This window comes from Xenia sp. Carnegie-2017, unplaced genomic scaffold, assembly GCF_021976095.1.
Source record: "Xenia sp. Carnegie-2017 unplaced genomic scaffold, XeniaSp_v1 HiC_scaffold_21, whole genome shotgun sequence".
NCBI classification, from domain to species: Eukaryota; Metazoa; Cnidaria; class Anthozoa; order Malacalcyonacea; family Xeniidae; genus Xenia; species Xenia sp. Carnegie-2017.
In genome coordinates this window covers 8,740,187-8,754,144 of record NW_025813484.1, presented here as the reverse complement: position 1 = coordinate 8,754,144, position 13,958 = coordinate 8,740,187, and the positions used below count along the sequence as shown (strand labels likewise).

General features: G+C 36.3%; 2 protein-coding genes across 4 annotated transcripts; both read right to left on the bottom strand.

The window, feature by feature from the left end:
- Positions 1-115: 115 nt before the first annotated feature.
- Positions 116-6,521, bottom strand: LOC124443972 (bactericidal permeability-increasing protein-like). Its single transcript, XM_046994531.1, has 17 exons — positions 6,432-6,521; positions 4,786-6,188; positions 3,473-3,578; positions 3,237-3,365; positions 3,035-3,102; positions 2,867-2,954; positions 2,665-2,725; positions 2,455-2,518; positions 2,275-2,369; positions 1,860-2,021; positions 1,705-1,752; positions 1,310-1,450; positions 1,173-1,240; positions 1,042-1,087; positions 897-966; positions 751-818; positions 116-496 (listed from the first exon to the last, which is right to left on the bottom strand). The coding sequence occupies exons 2-17, from the start codon at positions 4,889-4,891 to the stop codon at positions 452-454; spliced, it is 1,365 nt and encodes a 454-aa protein (XP_046850487.1). The 5' UTR covers positions 4,892-6,188; positions 6,432-6,521; the 3' UTR covers positions 116-451.
- On the bottom strand, positions 6,469-13,929 carry LOC124443960. 3 transcript variants are annotated; one of them, XM_046994510.1, is made up of 10 exons: positions 13,839-13,929; positions 13,176-13,512; positions 12,894-13,106; positions 9,322-12,801; positions 8,879-9,207; positions 8,182-8,596; positions 7,776-7,839; positions 7,442-7,541; positions 6,908-6,975; positions 6,469-6,544 (listed from the first exon to the last, which is right to left on the bottom strand). In XM_046994510.1, exons 2-9 carry the CDS (start codon positions 13,504-13,506, stop codon positions 6,937-6,939), a joined length of 4,971 nt encoding a protein of 1,656 aa, XP_046850466.1. In that variant the 5' UTR covers positions 13,507-13,512; positions 13,839-13,929; the 3' UTR covers positions 6,469-6,544; positions 6,908-6,936. The 3 variants fall into 3 exon arrangements, with proteins under 3 accessions (XP_046850466.1, XP_046850465.1, XP_046850467.1); XM_046994509.1 differs by lacking the exon at positions 6,469-6,544 and having other exon boundaries at positions 6,821-6,975; XM_046994511.1 differs by lacking the exons at positions 6,469-6,544; positions 6,908-6,975; positions 7,442-7,541; positions 7,776-7,839 and having other exon boundaries at positions 8,192-8,591.
- Positions 13,930-13,958: the final 29 nt, after the last annotated feature.

Here is a 13,958-nt window from a genome sequence, read left to right as displayed (position 1 = left end):
TCCACAAATTTATGTATATTACTTAAGGGTTTGTTTTTTTTTATTTTAGGACGAAAGTATTCGTGAACGTTTTCTAAAAATGGTAAAAAATCAATATTGAAGGCGAGAAAAAATGTTTGCGTGATCAAAGAATTCTTTATTTACTATTTTAGTTGTAAATCTACAAATTATGAATTTTAATTACCTATTTAGCAATATTTGTTTATCATCAAACGGACACGCTACGAACATGTATTGTGAATTTCAAATTCAGAATTTGTGATACAATATATGTTCAGGTCCGGAATACCAAAATTTGATTACATACATAATTTTCTCATACTAACAAATATACAAAACAAGCCAATAATTATATCAAATATTACAATTCAAAATTGTTCAAAAAATTATATCATGAATGCATTCTGCAGATAGTGACGTCACATCAAGAGAAATGCTCTTCGAGTCGATTTTAAGGCCCTTTATAAAGGATATCGGTTTCAAGTGTCACAAAGCCCTAAAAGATCAGATGTTATTTAACGATGAGACAAGAGAAAACTTGACAATAATGGGGAAAAAACTTCTCGTTAGAAATAGAACCACTTATGAGGAGGTTTAGTTTAAGGTATTTATTTTTTAAATTGAACCGTTGCTGGAATTAGAGAATTTATAGAAATCTTACAAAAAGGCATTAATAAATTTTCAAAGTTTTGGATGTTCAATGGTACCACAAAAGCGTACATGAATATACAGAAACACAATAACACTAACCTTTCCATAAGTGATCTTTGGTTTTATCAATTGAAATGTTTCGGAGAGTGGTAAAGGCAATTCAATTTCTGCAAAGGCAAGGGAAATAAAACTTTAAAAATTTGGATAAAGACATCTAGGAATTGCTTTGGAATTATTTTTTATACCTGAAGTAGCGTCGGCAATTAAAGTTTCAATTTCATTTTTCACGATATTTTTTATTTTATTTTCTTTTCCCTAAATAATAAACAAGATTTAAAAAAGAGACAGAGCAGTAAGCGAAGATTTTATAAAAACTAAAACAGCTCGTACCAGAAATGTGGACAAACTTGAAATTTTCATTACTCGAGAAACAATTCTACATAAATGCAAAGAAACGACATGCTTTCTCAGTTCACTTTGTTTAAACTCGTGCACCTAGGAAATTCATTTAAAGGTCGTACTTTAAATCTGAAATTTTCGTATTCAATTTCGCTCCACTAAGTCTTAGGACAGCCGTTGCAGATACGTTCTTAAAAAAGGTCAAGTATACTGTGATAAAACCTCATTGCACAACTGTTTGCAAACATAGCATCCTTACCGTTAAAACATAGATATGTTTAATCACATTTAACGGTAACACAGCAGTGATTTTTGACTTTAATCTAAGGTTAAAATGAAGACCGGAAGAACTGATGATGATATGGGGAGGTGATCTTGCTGAGAACTGGATTGTTAAGTTCTACAAGGAATGAAACTTTTTGTTCAACTATAGAAAAATAACATGATTTATTTGCTTGACTTTGGATAAGAGTGATAATCTGCGTAACGCATATACTAATTTGAAAGGATTATAAGAATTTGACTGATATATCCGCTGGTAAAGGTTTTTCAAGAGAATTATTATTTGTATTAAACCAATCAAAATAATTCAATTTCACGGAGAGTGAAACAAATAAGCATGAGTTAAATGACGTGACCTCAGCCGTAACTTACCGTTCCTACACTGATGGCTGCCCTAGATTTGAGATGTGACTTTGATGTCTGAAAGAAACAGTGAAATGAGTTAACATTAAAATTCCTTTTCGACAGTTTCAAGATGAAACACTTGACCCATTTGATCCTGCATTGCTTATCTCGTTAATTCTTACTTGAAAGCTCATCATCCCTTGATTAAAATATGCGTGACTGGCGCTGTTGATCATGTCATCCATGATGGTGACGTATACCATCCTGTCACGTGACCCATCGAAAGGCAAAGATGCCGGCTGATGTAGCCAAGAATTGCTTCCGTTGGAAGTAGAGAACTCACCCTACAAATTAAGTGACGTATTGTTTTCTTATTCCAATAAACTCATTACAAACAAGGAAATACTCTTAGAGAGACAGTTGTTGAAAGGTAGATAAGTACAATAACTCAAGATTAACATTTTTTTGTTAATATTTCTAGATTCGTCTAGAATGGACCTCTACTATGTTTCAATCAATAGCTTAGGATAATCCACAATTAAACAGCGAAAACATTAGTAATGGTAAATACAATACATTTGATGGCGTGGGAAATACCTTAAGAAAAATATCAACACTGTCCACATTATAATCAAGTGCTTTGACAACAGAATAATCCAACGTCACTAAGTTCTTGGGATCAGTTGTTTTTACTAGAAGTGACAATTCAATTATATAACTGAAAATTCAAGACACGACCATTTGTATTGTACAACATCACAGCTACACATTACATACTTGGAAATTTTAACAACAGATCATTCAGCTCTTGTGTTATTGACTTCTTCCCTTCACTACACGTCTGAAAATGGTGATAAATAGCTACATGTAGTCGAAGTGAGAAATTTGTATTTGTAACAAGACTAAACAAGCAATTCTCCCATATTTCCCACAATGCTGGGCGGCATTACAAGGATTACAACGCAACATTTAATCAGTTTTACTTACAATTTCGGGAATTTTTTTTCGAATGAACTTGTTTATCGTGGATTGAAACATCGAGGGGAAACTTTATAAGAAACAATAAAAGAATGGTTTTCCAAATCTTCGTAAAACATACAAAATTCTGAGAATTTGAAAAGTGAAACATTTGAATGTTATCAATTCGAGGAAAAAATTCTTTATACTTTGTATTGAAATACCTAACTACCTGTTTTTTTGGCCAAATTTGGTATCGACTCCATCGAGTGTTGAAACGCAAGTTATGTTTCCTACAGTTAGGCGACCACTGTTTACTTCTATAAAAAAAAACACGAAAGAAATACGTGTTGTTTAGGAAAACATTTTAAAACCTTTCCAATCAATAGTCTTCAATTACCGATATCAGTTAGTAAGGTGATGCTAAGATCTTTAACAGCAACATCAAACGTTCCAGAATCAATTTCTCTTCGGAAAATAAAGCAGTAAATAGATTTAAAACAAAGCAACGTTCATATTGTCACAACTCTATACATGCATGAAATGTCAACTACAATTATATGTGACATAATTAGTTAAGAAAAATCTCGAATTTGACATACATTTTCCCTAAAGCCATGTTCCACATTCCTTTGACATTGAAGCGAATTTTGTTAAGTCGCGCGTGCATCCCACCGTCGGGGAACGGAAGAAGAGAGCTTGACGAGATATTAACACCGTATATTTTCATGCTAAAGAAATTCCCAAGAAAGATCAATATTTATTCGCTAAGAAATTCACAGAGCATAGTTGTTGCACACAACATGCTTTTATTTTTTTAATTTGACTTAGAGCTTACTTTTTAAATGCAACGCTCAAAAACAGGAACGCGACGTTCTTGCTCACATTCGGCAAAGATTGATTTTCCAATTTCTTTACTGCGATATCCATCGCATTCTTCATTGCTATAAAGAGAATGTTAAACGTTGAGCAAGTACAATATAGCCACAATTTCATACAACCTTCCTAAACAACAAGTTATCACGCAACAATCAAATATAAAAAATCGCTAAAAGAGTTTTGTTATTCAAGAGAAAATTCTATGATAAGCTAAACTATGTCCAATTAATTCACTAATCTCAAATTTTGAATAGCGTGCGTCTTAATTAGCTTTCTTTGGCTGGTATAACTACCAACACACAAAAGGTATTTACACTGAAAATGAAGCAAACAGTATCTTTTAACGATGGGACATGATTTAAAAACGCAAATGCTGAACAAAATAGAAATTTGTACAGTTGTAGCACATTGGGAAACGCGTGCACAGACTAGATGAAGCATAAAGATAGCTATAGGTGAGTACAACAGGCACTTGCTGTTTAAGCAGTTAGATAGGTCATTACTAAAAGCCAGAAATGTTAACAATGATATTTAAGAGAAAGGTAAATCTATTGCGACGTGAGAAGACTGAAAAATAAGAGTCGCTTTTCATCACAGGCCATGCATTTTTTATCAAAATTCTAGTGCAAACGTTTACGACGTCTTCTATATTAAAAATAATTGTTCCGCGAGCATTGAACACACCATGCAGTACATAGAGGTAATAGATAGCGACTGCGTTAAACGCTCAATAACGCGTTGCATTTAAATTAAGACATCGGGAGCGTTGAAAGTGCGTAAACGTATCCTTTTGCAATTCACAAACAAATCGATACGAAAATTGCCAATATTATCTGTGTTTGCTTAGATCACTGTTCATCACAAACTGTTAATTGTTGTCAGATACGTCAATTATAAGCCACACACGAAGCAAGCGCCGTATATAATTACAGATAAAGTGCACGCTCTACCTTGAAATTTTTCAAGATTTCGTATAAAACTTTTAACACTCAAACGTTAAGGGGGAAAATACGAGAGATCATTCAGTAACTCTTGCGTTTGTATCAATTTATGAGTTTTAACTCGTTAGAGGTTTATTGAATTCTCAATGAACTTGACGGATAAAAAATTGGAAAAAATTAGAAAAAATTAGAAAAAATATCGAAGAGTGTATAAGAACATATACGTAAAATCGAAGAAGATTAAATGTATATCTACGTCGACTACATGACCATAGTAATTGAATACATTTAACAAAGAACGTTGTACCAATCTTTATTTGCCACAACATACCGTAATCAAGCCCTTTTTGAGTGATCCTCAAGCGAACTGCTGGTTCATGGTTCGCCATTGACAATGAAGCAAGATACAAGACAAGGAACACGTATAGAATAGTCATTTTTTCGAAGGAGGTAGCCACGTTTAAGATTCTTCGCTCATAAATGTAGTTTTTGAACCTGACTGGAGATAACTACGTCTTTTATGCTGTTGGGAAGTTGCAACATGATACCATCGCACCCCCCTGCTGAAACAACTCAAAGGAACCATGGCAGGAAACACGACAAGTTAGCACGTATCGTTGACAGAATACTTAAAGTATTTAATGACTTGTTTTCCTATCTTTTGTTGATAAAAATGCGATTTGCTGCACATTTTTGAGATCGCGCGTTTGCAAAAACCGTTTAGTCGAAAAACATGTAGAGAAACGCAAATATCAAAGAAACAATTGTTTCATGGATATTTTTTTGTGAAATTTCTTTCTCAGCATCATAAACATAGTAAGCAATGATCCCCATCCTGATGGTGGAATTTCAAAAACGTACAACATCCCGGCTTGCGTTCTCATTGTACGGAGAAAGAAAGATTGAATGTAATGCAATATAATGAAGCTACTTCAAGTGAAAAGTAAAAATAAAATAATATGTATTGTCTAAACTATACAATTGTTTCAGCTAATGTATTGCACGCGCGGCGTTATTGACACGTGGTAAAAAACCACGTGATACGTCGTTTTGACTACATCGACTTGAATGTAAAAGTAACTTTTTTTCTAGAATGCAACAATAAGCGCTAAATGTTTTCTCAGTTTCATGACTTTTAAACAGTTTTTGCTGCATTGTTGTTTGATAAACTAAGTAGTATCTAGGAAGTAAAATAACGAATACACTAGAATATAGCGTTTGACCTGACTGACAAAGGAGACCCAATTGGATAAGAGACTCCCGGAGTGAAAAGTGGATTACAGGGGATAATAAGCGTGTAAAACTTCGGCGTGACAAGTGAATTGCTAGGAAAAATAGCCGGAAGAAAATTTATCCCTCCTTAAAGAACAGTGCAGATGCCATATAAAACGTATTGTTTTGGGGGTGAAGTTTAGTGAAAATAAATTTTAGAGTGATGATTCACCAAATGACTTTGTTGTTTTGTTTGGGTATTGGGGCCCCCAAGGACTGTTTTAAGCAAATCTAAGTAGCTTTGATAACATTGATTTAAGTCTGATGCATCGAAAGTTAATTATGATTTACGATAATTAGCTATGAACGTTTGACAGTAACTTCTTCTCACCGGCCTTGTCTTGCCACTGTTATCCATTAATTAATGAAATATTTCTAAGGTTGACCAGCGACGATGTTCACAATGAAGCTCATATTGATAAAAACTACAACGAGCTGTATTTCCATCGCAGACATTAAACACTAGAGAAACAACTGTGTTTGTTTGACACAATGCAAAAGGCATAATGACTTTAGTTTCAAAACACCACAGAAACCGTGTGTTTATACAAGATGTGAATGCATTAGCAGGGAGAAACTTGGACAAAAAGCAAAATCAATAAATCAATTGGTGGTCAAGTTGCCCGTCAGCCTGACGACTTTAGAACAATTCATCGCGCTATGTAATTGTTCAACACTAGGGTGGCTGTTGCTTTCAAAACATACTTGTAAAGTAATGACAAATTGAATGGGAGGCGTGCGTGCATCACCTCAACGTAGGCTTTGATCAATCTCAACATTCTGAAAGACTTAATTCATCGCCATCTCTACAACCACTTCTATACAAAGAAATTTTTTTTCGTGCATCAGTCAAAACAAATGAGTAAAACGCTCATAACGTCATGCTTGCTTATTGACTTCTTATGTTGAAGATGGGCAGAAGTGTGAGAGTTTGATGTTGATTTAGGAGTTAAGAGAATCTGATGGACAATATAGGACGGACACAAATCACAGAAGGTCTCACTAAAAGAGTCAGCTGTGTTCACGCACATGAATCATACTTGATCAAATATTTTCTCTCGACTCTTAAGTGTAAACAAGTTTCTAGACTGTTGTAAAGCAAACAATACTGATTAATCTAAATTAAAGAGGCTACATACAAAGGAAATGAAAGTCTAGATACACGAAGAAGAATAACTTACGTTTTAACTCCGGAAAAAATGTCAATTGATTAAGCAGCAGTGTATATCCGATTCGCATTTCGCACACGCTGAAAGTTGATACAAGAAAACAATTATTAAAATGGCAATGATACTTTTCCAACAATCCGATCCGATAAACATTAAAACCTTGTTAACCCCCCGATAATAAGGATTTTGCTGATCCCAAAGGATAGAATTTCGTTCACTTCGAAGAATAGAATCCTATTTATCGAAGGAGTGGAATCCTGTTAGCTAAGAGAAATGTAATCTTGTGACACAATGGGTATGAAATCTTATTAACTCCCAGGGATGGAATCTTATTAGCTCCCAGGGGTGTAGTATTGTTAACTCCCAGAGATGGAGAATTGTTAACTCTTAGGGATGGAATCGTGTTTACTACAAGGGGAATCTTGTTAAACGTAATTCGAAAAAATCTGGGATATTTTGAGAATACGAAGAATCCATAAAGAAAAACAGAGTAGGTCATACTTAAAAAGGGACAACACTGGTGAAAAATAAACAAATCTCTCCAACCTTGCCATAGAGCTTCGCCTTCAACCGATTAGTTTGTAAAAATGCAGCCTTTCGTTCCTCATCTCGTTTTTTCTTCACTTCAGGAAGATTTCGGTAAAACCTGCAACAAAAAATGACGCGAATAAATATGTGTCCATAATACACAAAGATCATGTTCATTTTTAGCTGTATTACAACCATAATCAGGGGGCATATTACATTCCTCTATTTAACATCATTGTATTAATGTTTAACAATATAACACACAATCAGGAACATAATAAGTTCCTCTATGTGATGAAACGACAATGACAAAAACTACTAGACGCAATCAATCATATAGTTCACACCAAACCTGTTATTTACAATGCGAATTTCTTTGCTCGTCATTGGTCTTGGTTTCTTCATTTGAAGTTGATCTGAAACAAAAAAAAGATGTATCAATATGTAAATCCTAAAATCATCACAACCAGGCAGATGTTGTGATATAAACATGGAGCCAAAATACAAACATTTCCTGACACTTCAATATCACAGTTCGCTAACTTACTCGGCGGACTAGTATCCCGAAGGTGCTTACGAAGGTGCTTACTTACAGGTAGAGCGGCGGACTAGTATCCCGAAGGTGCTTACGAAGGTGCTTACTTATAGGTAGAGCGGCGGACTAGTATCCCGAAGGTGCGAGTTCAAATCTCGTCCAAGTCACATGTTTTTCATGTGCATAATAAAAACCGTGTTAAGATTAATATATTATAACTTACTTGAGTTTTCTTGTTTGGCATTGGGCATTTCTTTCCTATTGCTCTCTTTGTTCTTTTTCACCGAGTGTCCTTTTGGTGAAACGACAACAACTCGAAGAGCATTGTCCGACTTCTGTTTCTCTAATTTTCTTTGTTCTTGTTTTTCTTTCATCTTCTTCAGGCGTTCTTGAGACCTGTCAATGAACTCTTGTTTTCTGTACATGAATGCATCCTGTAATGATAAACTGACCAAAGACAACGGTGCAACGATGTTTGTATCTGGTGTAGGTTCAGCTTTAAGTAGAAAAATATCGCTGGATATTGGTTGCCATGACACTTGCTCATCAACTAAAGGTGGTGTAGGACAGTTCACACCAATATGACGTATACGGGACGCTTTCTCCTTCTTCTTAGATGATTTGGCGCCACAACTGCACTAAATAATCAGAAAATAAGTTCAAAAATGAGTATGCAAAAATACCGATGCAATGACAGACATCAAAAGTACAACATCAAGAATACGAAAATGTTTGTCATTCGGTAAATGCAATAAAAGTCATGGCAATTTGATAAAGAGGCAAATGGCTTGATGAAGCTCATATTATTTGACACAGAGGTGGTAATTAGAGCAGTAGGTTAGGGACACAGTGGTGGTAATTTGAGCAGTAAGTTAGGGACACAGGGGTGGTAGTTAGGGTAGTAAGTTTGGTTGACTTACAGAGGAAGCAGTCTTGTTATTCATTATCTCTTTATTTCTGACATTCAGCCGCATTGGAAGAGAAATTGGAATGTCATGTTTTTTTACAGCCTCTGAACCCAATACAGCAGCTGGATTACGTGGAAGGTGACGCTTTCTATTACCGAGCGTGCCTCTCATGGGTTTTTCTGCCAGTGACGTCATGCTGGTTGAACTATCTGAAATACGTGGGCGATTTTCGCGAAGGGGAGGTTGGGACGAGATGGCATGCGAAGAAGATTGATTAGGGCACAAACTTTGTTCACTAGACGAGGTTCGTGAAATCAAACTATTGTTTTCATCATAATCACCTAAATGAAGTATAAGAATATTTGTAAGCACACTGTATAAATACAACAAATATAAACATACAAAGCTCAATATCTGAATCACGAAGGTGAAATAAAGAACACACAAATACTAACTTGAGTCTGTAGTTTGAAATTCCCGCACACGAAGTAGAAATCGCTGTAATTCAACATCACTATCTGCGCTGAAAATCGTTGCATCACTTTGATGACGACTTGAAATCTTAGATGAAGAAGATAATACTGACGATGGAGCACTTGGCGTAGACATACGTGAGTCAAGTTGCCCATCTAAAGGTTGTGTGTGACTTCGTCGTAACTTCTTGGAAGATTTACGGCCAAACACGTGTTGAAAACGTTCCCATAATTGATTCAAGTCACGATTCGTTTGCTTTTGTTTCGTCTCAAGTTTTTCATAGCGTTGCTTTTGTTCTCGTTCGTCCTCCATCATATTTTCTAAAATCATATCAGCAACCGATTTCTTTCGTTCACGATCAATTGTCCTTGAGCTCAACTGCTTTGATGTGGTTTGTGACGCCCGGTCTTTCGTGTGTTTTGAACGCTTTAATCGTTGCTCCGCCTGGTTTGTAACCATCTTTGGTTCAGCAAAAGGTACAGAAATCTTATTCCTTGGCAATAAATTATTTTCTACAGTTTCATGTTCATTTCCATTGGAATAAAAATATCTCTCGGACTGAGCAGATTTCACTGGCAGTTGAGACATAACAGGTTTGAATGTACTCCACGTCTGTGTTACTTTGGTGGCCAAACTCTTAGTTGTTATGTTCACATTTGAAAAAACATTTGAAGTATTTGTTACATTAATGGTGAAATCACCTGTCGTCACTGTTAGAGGCTTATCACTATACAATGAACATGAATCCGGTTTGTCCGTTATCTTTTTTTCAAGGTCAACAAACGCACGGGAGACTTGTTGATAAGGCTTCTCAACATCATACGTAGTACAGCTATCAAGGTACGCATCTGGTTTATTGTTATCATTCTTGGCAAATGAAAACTGCCCCATACTGTAATCGTCGGACTTAGGAGTAGACTGTCCATCAGGACCGCTCTCAATCCAATTATTACCATTGTCAATCCCACTAATTGAACTACCAGAACTATACATACCTCTAGAATAGTTTTTGTTTATATGACGTTCGTTTTCTATCTCGCTAGTGCCAGTTGTCCCATCAGATACATATATAGTACCCATGTTCACGAGCCTCGCAACTTCCTTCGGCTTCTTACCGAGTGCAAGTCGTTTACGATTTGTACTTCCAGGACCGGAGGATTGACGTACGTCATAGATCCCGATTGGTTCATTACTTTCTGACGTCAAACGTGTCAGTTTCTTTGGTCTGTATACATCATCATTAGTTGATGATGTACTCAAACCTGAATCAAAGTTGGGAGTCTGAGTACGTTGCATCAAAGATGATTTGACAAATTCGGGAATAATCAAGCTGTGTTTAACATCATAATCGGCTGATCGCATTTCTTCGTGAAATTGTTTAACGACAGCGTTTGACCAAGTAAGACTTTCCGAAGCAACGCGGTCAAATTCACTCATCTCACTAGCTTTACTACCAAGTTCAGAGGTTTTTATCGATTCACGGAGACTATGATTTATGTCAGCGTTAACTTTGGATGCTTCAGGTAAATGACTAGATAAACGAACACTGTTCTCCAAAGTACTATCAGTCATTACACTGGTAAATTGGTTCCCTTCAAGCAAACGATCAGTTTGAGTATTTTGCAGCCTCACTCTTGGTACTGTAAAGTGTGTCGTTGTTGTCTTGGTTGTACTGGCATCCTCTTCAACTTTTCTTAATCTTTCATCGCCTTTAGAGTAAAACGGGCTCATTTTTCTTTCAATGACATCTCTAGAGAGGACTTCCTGCGCATAGTCAACAGGAGTGCTATGTGCTGTGGAGCTCGAGACTAGAATTGGGACATTTTGCTTATGAAAATGAGTGTCAGAAAAGGAGGCGTTAACATTTCGCATCGAAGATCGACTCTGAACGTCTCTTTCTACATTATGAATTGACGGGACTATGGCAGAATCCAAATTCTCAACTCCCGCGACCTCTAACGGTGATTCACTGTTTTCGACGTTTGCTGGACTGAATTCATGGTATATTTTTTTTCTATCTGCAGATTCAGACTTGAGTGCAGACGACTGGCCATCATTCGTAAACGTAATATCCTGAAATAATTTTTCCTGTGTAAAATTATTGCTAACGTCTGTAACTCTTGGTATCGAGGTAACACTAACGTGATTTATTTTTGAAACATTACTTTCTGTCACAGTGGTAAACAGGTTTGACGTTTTCTCTTGAATTATACGTTCACCTGATGATTTATCTACCAATGTACCAACAGGTTTTTGTTGCAGTTCCATTTGAATTATATGTTCACCTGATCTATCCATCAATGCACCAATGGGTCTTTGTTGCACTTCCTCATGAGCAATATGTTCACCTGATCTATCCATCAATGCACCAATGGATCTTTGTTGCACTTCCTCATGAGCAATATGTTCATCTGATCTATCCATCAATGCACCAATGGATCTTTGTTGCACTTCCTCATGAGCAATATGTTCATCTGATCTATCCATCAATGCACCAATGGGTCTCTGTTGCAGTTCTTCCAATATCTTTTGAGTTGCTTTGAAGGCAGAACCGAGAATTTTTGACACTGGACTGTCAAAATTCATGTGCTGTTGATCATGAAACTTTCCCAATGGTGTTCTCGTATTTTCTGTTTCGCATATTAGCTGTGCGGCCATCGGTTCTTTCGGTTCGATTGATTTCAACGAAGCTTTAGGAGTAAGATCTGTGCCGATCATTATTGAGGATGTACTACTCAACTTGTTCTTTTCTTCCTGATTTGACGGTAGTGGTTGTAACGGCATAAATAGACTGGCACTAGTACTGTCATTTGACGATAATGATGAATCACGTGAGCTAGGTTGAAACATTGGCATCATTATACCCCAAGGAGGACCATTTCTTACTTCCAAACCATCACGACCTAACGGTTGTAATCTCTCTCGATGACTGATGTCCTCTGCTTCCTTAACATCGTGATCCTTACTGACATCATTATCAATAGTTACCACCCCCGATAGTGCAACTGAGGAATAGTGAGATGTCGAGGAATGATAGGGAGTAAGGGAAGTCGATAGAACTACTGACGTAGCAACACTACAATGATGGAAATTCGGTTGAAAAGGACTGACAGGACGGTACGTTGACGCTACATTCAAGCTGTTCCCAATGGTCAGCGGCCGTACAGGAAGGTTTTTAGCAGCTTGCCTTGAAGTATAAACGCTTAAAATTTCTCGATCGTTGTCAAAATCATTACCATTCTCTGATTGCTTATTGGTAACTTGTTCAGAATTTGCAACTTGAATGGAGGTTGATGGAGCAGATAAATAACTAGGACCTGAATCTGATGATGTGGAGTAAAATGGCTTATTCGTCGCGTTAGGAGGTGTATGTGGTTTATTCATTCCCTTTATACGATGTGATGAAAACGAGTTTATTACATTTTGTGGTGGAACTGAGCTGGGCCTGGCCATGAATTTATCTATAAAGATGTAATACACAGACATGTTTTTTGTGAGATATTGACTAGACTATTCTAAACATTTGATACAAAGAGAAAGCATCATCATTTACCTGCTTTACTCTTTACTTGGTCATCTAGTGCAAGAGGAACTGAAGTTGGTCTTTTACTGGCTTTCATATGGTTATCACTTTGGTCATTATCATTGTGTATGACATATTCTGATGATAAAAATTTGGTTTCCACGAATGGTCGATATGTAGTATTTGTTTGAGAAGGAGTTTCACTTGGCTGGGTGTTTGCCTGGTGGTTCCCAAGGATAATCTCTGAAAAAAAATGTTGCTAAGTTGTTTTTAAATGATAATTTATCCCTGTAAAAATTCTAAAAGTATCACCTTGAGTATCGTCATCATCTTCATGGATTTTCAAAGGCTTGAATTCACCTGTGTCCTCATCATTTAAGGAAAATATATGTAAGCGCTCCTCCAAATTCTGCTGACCTATGTTAACTTGGTCAAGGGTATCTTCTCTTTTCCTGTTTTCATTTGTAGTTTCTACCTCATGGAAGCAACTACGAGGACTGACAAAATCCTTCCAATTGTGTATCTGGGACTCGTCTTGGACCCTCAGGCTTATAATCTCAGTATCATCCAATGGTCCTTCCTCAATACCATCAAATGAAGCAGCATTTAATGCCATCGGCCAAACTTCAGAAGATGTACTCATTTATCTCTGTAATAATAAAAACGACTATATCAAAGGCAAAATTTACGAACTATAAAATATCTCCAGCCTCCCCATGGTCAATAGCAGGCCATTTATTTCTCGGAGATGAAAGGCAAAATTCTGAAGATTTGCTTTTATTATTTGCTTGCAAAAACTCCAAGTAACGTGTTCAAAATTTTGGCAGTTGTAAGTTTAAAAATAAAATTGTCAGGCAAATGTTCACCTGACCTGCCATACAAAAATTAAAATGTCAGGCATATTTTAATAATTTTTTTCTTCTATTTCGAGCCTTGATTGCCATTAAGCGAAAAATATATTTAAGCATTACATACCTTAAAACGTAGAGCTACAACACGAAATTGCAAAATACCTTTAATTTTTAAATTTCAACCGCGAATTCGCCATATTTAATTTTCGGGCGAGTGAACGCTGACACAGTCTAACGATGTACT

Bases quoted from the DNA above. Each gene is read 5' to 3' on its own strand.
- LOC124443972 (XM_046994531.1), bottom strand. From the start codon at position 4,891: ATGACTATTCTATACGTGTTCCTTGTCTTGTATCTTGCTTCATTGTCA. The intron at 2,022-2,274 runs GTATTTCCCACG...CTTAATTTGTAG, and splicing joins GTGTTGATATTTTTCTTAAG to GGTGAGTTCTCTACTTCCAA. The intron at 967-1,041 runs GTACGAGCTGTT...TTTATTATTTAG, and splicing joins CAAGTTTGTCCACATTTCTG to GGAAAAGAAAATAAAATAAA.
- LOC124443960 (XM_046994510.1), bottom strand. From the start codon at position 13,506: ATGAGTACATCTTCTGAAGTTTGGCCGATGGCATTAAATGCTGCTTCA. The intron at 13,107-13,175 runs GTGATACTTTTA...ATTTTTTTTCAG, and splicing joins AGATGATGACGATACTCAAG to AGATTATCCTTGGGAACCAC. The intron at 8,597-8,878 runs GTAAGTCAACCA...CTGATTATTTAG, and splicing joins ATAACAAGACTGCTTCCTCT to TGCAGTTGTGGCGCCAAATC.